General features: G+C 33.3%; 1 protein-coding gene across 1 annotated transcript; it reads right to left on the reverse strand.

Moving 5' to 3' along the window:
• Positions 1 to 1,628: 1,628 nt before the first annotated feature.
• Cyp303a1 (Probable cytochrome P450 303a1) lies at positions 1,629 to 5,579 on the reverse strand. Its single transcript, XM_013323615.1, has 4 exons — positions 5,256 to 5,579; positions 2,617 to 3,674; positions 2,412 to 2,529; positions 1,629 to 2,125 (listed from the first exon to the last, which is right to left on the reverse strand). The coding sequence occupies exons 2-4, from the start codon at positions 3,672 to 3,674 to the stop codon at positions 1,805 to 1,807; spliced, it is 1,497 nt and encodes a 498-aa protein (XP_013179069.1). The 5' UTR covers positions 5,256 to 5,579; the 3' UTR covers positions 1,629 to 1,804.
• Positions 5,580 to 9,434: the final 3,855 nt, after the last annotated feature.

Consider the following 9,434-nt stretch of genomic DNA (forward strand, 5'->3'; position numbering starts at 1 on the left):
AAATGTACATTTGTGCCAAATGTCAAGATGCGTTGAGCCTTTCCGGAGACACCTAACAAACAGCCATCCATCCATCTAAACTTTAACATTTTATAATAGTAAGATAACATTTACAAAGTATGCTTTGAGTATGACGTTTGTGTGCAAGTGATGTAAAACGACGAATAAACAGAAGTACCCTGGTCATTTTGACAACAGTTGTTGCCCGTTTTGAGTATTTTACGTAACTCAAACTTGTTTGATTTATTTTTTTAAAGTCACTCTCAGAAAAACAGAACAGCGGTAAACAGAAAAAATAATAACGTTCCGTCAACTTTCTAATGAGAACTTGCTAGAAGCTTGACAAGACATTTGTTGCATAATATAAACCGGTTACAGCGATTCTTAGACCTTGAACCTCTTTTCAAATATTAGTGTCCTCAAATTTCTTATTAGCATAAAGCAAATTTACATAATATAAAAGTAAGATCATCATTTGTTATGTATATTGTCATTTACGATATTAGTTATTAGGAAACCAATAACCCTGGAACCTGTATAAAAGCCTGCAAGAATACGAATCGACACCCAATCCCGAAATAATAACTAGCTACCTCTTGGGGATTCCCTAGAGCCTACTCTTAACGGGGTTTAAGGTAAGCGCCATCTGTGCCCGGCCACCTAAAGCCCGGCGAAGATGTAAATGCCTCTTCGAGGCAAACAGAAGCTGTTCAGTCACAAGAATCGACACCGATCACATGCATGTCCATCAACTTGTTAAGGATATATGGTATGGACATACAGATATATCTGCAAACATCTCTTCGTAATTCGCAAAAAATTGTACGCAGTGTATTCTAGTAGTTATGGAATTAATAACGGAAGTAGTAAAGTGTTTTCGAAGCACAATCGTCGTGAAGTAACGGCAAGGTTACGCAAGGCGCTAACGAGCACTCCGCATGCTCGCTTATACAATCAGGAACATTTCGCTTTTTTATCGACATTTCATACGAAATGAAGTTGGAATCATGAATATTTATAAATTAGCCGTTTTATTTATTTAAAGATGACGCAATTCGTGCACAATTTGTAGAAAGCTTTATAATATTTATACAAGATATATATTTACATACTAATCTAAGAAATCCAATGAACACATTTTCAGAATTACAGTCAGTTAATTTAATATTTAGTAAACGTGTACTTTATGTATGAAAACCCTAAACGTCTGCCAAGTTTTATTGCTTGCGTTATAAAAAGTATTACTTATGAAGTTTTCACAGATGTAAATACATAAGCACTTTGTACACAAAGCAATTAAAATCTTTGAAACACGGCGATTTTAGTAGGCTACTTCTGCAATACAATATCATAGAAATGTGTATAGCGCGAGTCACCGAATTTTATAACTATTATCGTCAAAGACAGTCGCAAGCACGATTTCGTCGCTTACGTTACCTTGTGTACGAAAGGATGGGCCTAATAGAACAAAACATAAACGATTTCAGTTGTTTACTCAGATATTTTAAGGACCCCATATTTTCGGAGACAAACTAAAAATGTCTCTATACTCAATCCTATATTCTATGGATATAATACGATTAACCTAACAAGGAATTTATCACAACAAAATAATAAAGTAGTGCTACTTAATTTATTGTCATATTATTTATTTAACTCTTTTTATTATCACATAAAGTTACTATAAACCAAAAAGAACGTCTTTATACATTACTTGATATGAACCCCCTTAAAGATATATTGAATTACAGTCGTAAGTGTATTTTAAATCTAGTAAATTCACAAGAAACATTGTCACAGATTTTCAAGTCCTTGGCATCACTAAGGCTTTGAAAGGAGCCGCGGATGGAGTGGCGCCATCTATATGATCTAAAGAAGGTAGAGGTTCACCTGGAAAGGGCAAGAAGGAAAACTTCTGCAGCATGCTTGTCGTAAAGATGAAGATATTGCATTTGGCCAACACATCTCCCATACATCTATGCTTCGAGAGGCCGAATGGAAAATAGTGCTCCGGTAAAGAAAGTTTTCCATCAACGATGAACCTTTCCGGCTGAAACGTGTACGGTTCGGGAAATAGAGTTTCGTCCATCAAAATGTTGGTGAAGTTACTCACCACCATTGTGTCCTGAAATATTGATATTTCAAATGAGATTGTTTGCAATGTTTGCTGTTTAGACTAATGCAAAAACAGTGAAATTCTACAAGTCAGCGAGAATAATAACATATATCTTACCAGATATCAACTTTGTCTAGGGTCTTTAAAAAAAAATTACAAATGTCATCGTTACTACTGTAATCAATAAGGCGTAAAATACGATGCGATTGGTAAAAAATATTTAGGTCAAAAGAAAATCTTTAAAGTCCAATATACTAATTAATCTTTATAAGAACATTTTAATGAAAATTCTCACCTCGGGGATATTATATCCAGCTAGCGTAGTATTACGAAGAGCCCGATGTGGTACACCAAACGTTCTCCCCATAAAATGTCGAACAGATTCGTGAACTATCGCTTCGTTGTAAGGCATGCTGGAACACGTTAAAAGTTTTAAATATACCTCAGTAATTGCCAATGCATAATTTTGCAGTTAAAACAGAATTTTTAATTTATCTTACTTTGGTCGGTCGTCTAGTGTCGGCAAACGATTTCTTCCAATAACCCTATCAATTTCTTCCTGTGCTTTTCTTTGCACAGTTTGGTTTCGTACCAAATAACTGAATCCAAAGCTCATACTCTTACTGGTTGTTTCTGTTCCAGCCATAAACATATCCATACACATGGCAACTAATTGACCTTCCGAATATGTGTCCCTTTCACCGTGTTCTCTAAGATTTCGTAAATATACTCCCATAAAATCTCTGCTATCAACATCCTCGTCTAGATTTTCCTTATGTCTTGCAATTTCTTCTCTTAAAAATCTCCATATTCTTTTGTGTGTCCTAATAAAATCTTTGTAACCAGACATCTTGGGAGCAATAATAGCTAATATTGGAAAGTGACTAAACAGTGCACCAACCATGTCGACATTACGGAATAGATCAAATAAGAGTTCCTGTAGTACTATCATTTGTGGATCACTAGCTTGATATCTTATTCCAGCCATCATAGTCCATAAAGTATTTAAGATGTATGTGTTAAAAAAATTATGCATGTAAATTCCATTTTGGGGTCCATCTTTGCTTATCAAATTTGTGACGTCTTCCAACATAAAGGAAGCTTCAGTGCAAGCTATATCACCCATACCTTTTCTACCAAATCCAAATTCTTTGAGATGCTTAATTAGAAATCTTCTTTGTTCTTTCCATAGCTCACCATCAGTCAATAGTACACCTTTTCTTTCACCCCATGTTCGAGTCTGATAAAAAATTCCTTTTGGTCTTCCATCAATGTCTTCGTTATATAACATCTCCTTGTTTGCATCAAGTGAGTTCACCATTACGATTTTGTCCTTACCGATCTTGAGGCCTAGCAGTGGTGAATCTTTACAATATGTGTTACATAATTCTTTAACGGCTTTATATAGATAGCCAGTTTTTTCACGCAATTTATTTACTTCACCGGCGTTACCTACTATAGGAAACCATTTTGGTCCTGGTGGAAATTTTCTAGGCTTAACAGTACTTTTAGCGAGGAACAAGCAAAAAATGCACACCGCTAAAATGGTAAGCCACATCTGAAACAATACAAATATATCGTTGCGTTACTTAAAGTAACCAAAATCTTACCTATGTTCCTTTAAAAATACCAATTTCACATTTGTGAAAAATATTACAATAAGTAGTCAAAATAAAGTATAAATTATCATCCATATGAAAATACAAACAAATATCAACAATCGCATCGTATTAAGAAAATAATAGCATGTTTAATTGCTATGAATATACAGATTTTAGTAATCGTGGGTTTCCACTGTTGATATATCTGTACAAAAACATATTGTCGACTATCACATTCTGTTAAAAAACAGTAATAGCAATAGGTTTGTAAAGGTGCTTCGGTACTGTTAATGCACGGCAAAGCAAGAACCCATTCATTAGGTTTTTCATTAATGTTTTTGAGTTTAACGCGATCAGAAATGTTATTTTCATCTTAAACAGTAATTTAGTTTATAGCGGAGCGTAATAATTCGACACAATATTACTAAGGATAACACAGATTTAAATTCATAATGAAATAATCTAGTAGTTCATTAGCAACCTTGTTTAATCCTGTATTCATTCAATCGAAATGTGAGGAGAATTTGCAATGAAAACTTTGAATAGTATCATCAAAGATATCATTGTTGTATAGTTCTAAACATCCTTAATGAAGCTCACTGAATAACAGGGTAACTGCAACTGAATACGGATACAAAGCATGTGATCCACATAAGAGAATATTGATAAACATTTCCTAGATTCCGCTATTGAAGTTAAATTGCTTGTAAATTACAGTATAGTAAATTACAGTATATTGCGTTGTGCGGTTAAGTAATTATGTCTGTTGCAAACTGTAACAATTAATAAAGCGAAGCTCATAGACGGACATTCGAGGAGTTCGATGCACGATGCTCGGCCGGCTTGGATTCATGCTGCGCATCAAATTGTTACCCGTCAGCGTCAGATTCAATACCCTTTCACGTATATGTAGGTGTACAGACAATTGAATTATATTGAAATATTATACGTTCCCAGAATAGATGTTAATTAAAAATATTCTAGCAACTCCAAACCCAATAAGGGTAAATCTTGTTTTAAGACTCGAACATGAATGAATTTGGAATTAAACTTAGCTCAGTTAGGAAACAAATAAATAACATTTCAGAATCCAAGTTACATTTAAATGTAACTTAGTTAATACTTAAAACAGTTCACCGTAAGTGCAGGCTGTTAGAATTTCAATCCTAGTTTTGTTCGTTACGTTTTTTTAGAATCATAAATACAAAAGCGCACAACAATAACACACATTTGCATTTCCGTATACAAATATTATAAAAATATAATCAACAGAAATACATAAAATGATTAATTATTTACTCCATACTAATTGTTTACTGCATCTGTAAATAAATTAATGAGTATTTGATATATCATTCTTTCTATGTATATGACCAATAGGGTCAATACATTTATAATTAATTTAATCTTATAATATGACTTAACTCTGCCAATAAATTCATTACGAAAAAAAAATTGCGTTCGCCAGCGGGAGCAAAATAAAACCTGAATAATAAAACCCGTTTCGCAGAGCATGTCTTGCCAAAACTAAACATTACCTTTAAGGATGGTTGCGATCCGCGAACAAGCTTTCTCTGGGCCTGGTCTGGTTGTTGTCAGTATAACCCCGCCAACCAGCGCGCGGCACGATGGAACACTGACCAGAAGCACAGCGTAACGTTGCGTGCAAAACGAGAGAAATTCTTACTTTCGCATTTGCTATCACTGCCATTCACCGTCAACGTTCTTTTACCGACTGAGATGCACATTTGTGTTATAGTCGACGCAGAAAAGTGCTGGTGGGGAAATAACACAGAAAGTGGGTGTTTTCAAAGTGGTGAGGAACAACAAGTACTAAAGCTATCGTAAATGCGCTCTAACTTAATTATATGTTTTGGTGTGTCGTTCGCGACTCCGTCCCTGCGGAATTAAAAATATTTAATTATCCAACTTGTTTTTCCATACTACGTCCGTGCCATCGTCGAGATCCATTGAGCCATTCTCGAGATACTTTCTAACAAACTGTTCGTTTATCCCTACATTTGAACTTTCGCATTTTATACAAGAGTTTCGGCTAAGAAATGGTGGTAAAATCATAGGCTTTGTTAACTTTAGCTAATTTGAAAACTTCTTCTGGAAATTTTATCATGTCTTGGAAATGTTTATAACCATTACAATATATTTTCTAGTTTATATCAAATTGATTCTCAGAATGCTTGGAACACCCCTCGTCTGTTCCACGACGAAGTCAAACGAGTCGTTTTGATAATAGAATCTAAGTCCCTTGACTGTATTTATTAATTCTGAGAAATACCAATACAGATTTATTTTTTTAACATCGAGTTTGTAATATTTGTACAAGTAAATATCTGCTAATTATATTATCATTTTAATCGTAGTATATTGGCAATTTGCAACGACGACATGTAAAGGGTCTTCATTTAGTTACAAACATACTTGCCTATGTATTAAAAGTTATATCGTGAAAATTTTAAGTATTTTAATGTTCACCAAACATTTCTTGGATAAGTGAATCGTGGTGATCTTTGGAGAAGCTCTATGCCCAACAGCAGGCGTCATATAGCTGATGAGAGGGAGACAGAGAGATAGAGAAGTGAAATGAGTCGATGATTGGACTATTTGACATCCTATTGAATTAATATTTATGCTTTAACAATTAGCACATATTTCAAGTCCTAGTAAAGACCTCATTGTTTCGAGTAGGTTTTATATTTATCATTGTTCATCATAGTGGACTTGAAACTACTACTTTCAGTATGTTTAAGAATTAATGAGAATATAACAAGAATGGCATTGACACAGTTTTTGTTTTATTTGCAGGCCCGTCTTATATGTGTTGTGTTCACGTCCAGTTCCCGTGCATTACGTAAAACGCCTAAGTCAGTTTCTTTATATTGCAAAAGTCATGGCCACTGAAGTTAAATTTCACATGAATAGATTTCACCAAATTTAAAGTGGTGACGTCCTTTTCTTCAGTTCCTACATGTTTTATGTCTGGACAAAAAAAATTTGTCTTAAAAATGTTATTTGTAAGTTGCGAAAGAAATACTTATGTCGTTCCTTTGATTAATGAAATCTGTAAGAAAATGTTTTAAGGTTGACCTAATTTATGATTGCTTTTTTGACTATACTTGTTAAGGTTTAACAAACCTCAGATCTTTGTTGTCAAAATTTCGGTAAGTAATCAGTCTACTTGTTATTTAAACGTGAAAATATTACAATGAAAGGTCGCTATTTTTATGAAAACAAAGAGTCAGTTAACATTAATGAAACGCGATTCCATTAATTTTAAAGTAATAAGAAAGTTAAAAATGATACTGAAATTTCACAAAAATAATATTCTAAATTAGAAAAACTTAAAACTCGCAAATTAGTCTTTAAGTATTTTGTCTTAATTCGGTTTTAGTGAACTTTGATTAATTGAATTATCAGATTTAATTATTGCATCGATAACTACTAATGAACTAATTTATATGCGTTAAATATATTTATTTAAATTAATTGCTTTAAGTCATCGACCTGCGAATTGCATTGCTTAAACGGTAATTATTAGTTATTGACGTAGAGCTTACTCGGTCTAATTAAGTTGTTCAGTGTTTGAAGAAGCTAGGAGCGAGTTCAAAGCATAGCTGAACCACTTCGAGCGAAATTAATTTCTATTTAGATTTTCTTCCGAAAGGAAACACTTTTGTTCAGTCAGTAATGAGATAATAATTTTCTTTTAATTATAAATTAAAAGTAGTTTTAAATTAAGTTTATTCATTGTAATTATAAAAAAATGACTACATTAAAAGCTTTTATGTCATAAATCCCTAAGTTATTTAAATTCCTAGGTTGTATTTATTACGAGAAATCTACACTTAAGTTATTGGTTATCATAACTAAATCATTGTAAGTACCATTAAACGAATTGTCACTGAGTGGAGTTTGTGAGTTAAAGCTATGGTTAAAAAATGCAATCTGGTCGGTGTGGAAACCAGGCGAAATAAATCAATTCCAATAGTTTTTTAACTGACCTGACTGAAAATTGTTCAATAAATTGACCAATTATTATTTGGTGAAATGGTATCGACACAACGGTTGTCATGACGTAACATCTGAAAATGTTAAACTGTTTTATTTTTGAATTATGTATTTTTAAATTTTACTCTCTTTTTACTTAATGAAAAGTTTTCATATACACTCGAAACGAAACTTAACCTGTGTATAAACGCGCTGTCGTCAGCAAATTAACTTGGCGAACTCTCCAATTAATCTTTACGAAGTGACTATAATGAGAAAACCGAACTTTGACATTTTTATAATTTCCACGTCATTATAATTATGACATGCTATAACATCAAAACAATTTTCATTAAGATGTCATAATAATATAACTTTACCTTATTGGGCTTTTATTTGCGAAGAAGAATTTTTCGTATATTTTCTTATTTCCATTATAATTGTTTATGTTTCTAGAGTAGTGTGTGTTTTGACAGTTTTACAGCTCAGTGCCTTAAAAAGTATGGAAGTAATTGTATTATGTTTTAAATTGAAAGTTTATCTTTGGTGTGCCGTTTTAAAATAACGTAAACAAAATCTCAACCGGTAACAGGTAATAAGGTAACCGGGGTAACCGGACTGCGAAAGTCATGATGTTATCGACTTTTTCCTTGATAAGATTATACGTAGCCGGCAATACACCTGATCTCGACATTGCCCTGTTAGCGAAATTGACACTACAAATCATGCGAATAAAAATCAAAATGGGATAATGAAGGGGATTTTTTGTAAGTTAAAATTTCACATTAACGTCCCGTATCGTAAATCATATTTTAACAGTGGTAAAGTCTGCGACAAAAACGTTTTTTTTTAAATGTGTTGTTTGACTGGGGTCGGTTTGACCGGTGAAATACTACGAATAAATAGAAGACCGGTGTGAAGAACCAATTCCGCGTTTCTAATGAGTGTGCGTGTCGAAGGCTATCCTCTTTCTGTGCGTTCTTCTGTTGATTGAAGGAAAGCAACACATCTGCAAGAATGCCTATGACTAGCGGTTGCTTCGCTATTTCAGACGAATTTAGGTTGTTGCTTGGTCGTCTGTCACCTAACACTATGAAAAGTTACACGTATGTTATTATTTTTCTAGTCAAGGTGAATAATTTGTCGTCGTTTAACACGAGGGGTTATACGGGTCACTGCGTCACGCGACACCATCTCCCTTGTACTTATTATGTTTCTTGCTTACAGACTAAATAGATAGGATTTTTTAATTGCTATCTTCTTCTCTTCTGTTATACAATTTGTTGAACATCATATTTTCGCTTTTTATCAATAATTTAAACAATTTATTTTTTTATTCTTCACGTTTGCTCCATCTAGCGATTTTGTTACGTATGAAATTTTGTCTCTGTTGAGTTTCAAGTATGTACTTCAGATTGTAATTTTTTATTTACATGCTATTTGATAAGATTATCAGTGTTTTTAATGAATCATTATTGAAATATATCTTAATAATTTTTCAATATAATATTATATGTTTAACGGCCGGTGGATCGCTATCAGAATTATTATAAATTGTGATCACTTGTAGGCGATACTGAGTATTATCGAATTCAAGGATTATACTGAAAGACTTCAAAAGCTGAATATAATTGATTCACGAAACACATGTAATAAACAATGGTCTAGCAACAATCCCTATTTCCAGAAATATAAACGTTCGGCAGACATCTTCG

The sequence above is a fragment of the Papilio xuthus genome, unplaced genomic scaffold (genome assembly GCF_000836235.2).
Source record: "Papilio xuthus unplaced genomic scaffold, Pxut_1.1 DF825017.1, whole genome shotgun sequence".
Lineage (NCBI taxonomy): Eukaryota > Metazoa > Arthropoda > Insecta > Lepidoptera > Papilionidae > Papilio > Papilio xuthus.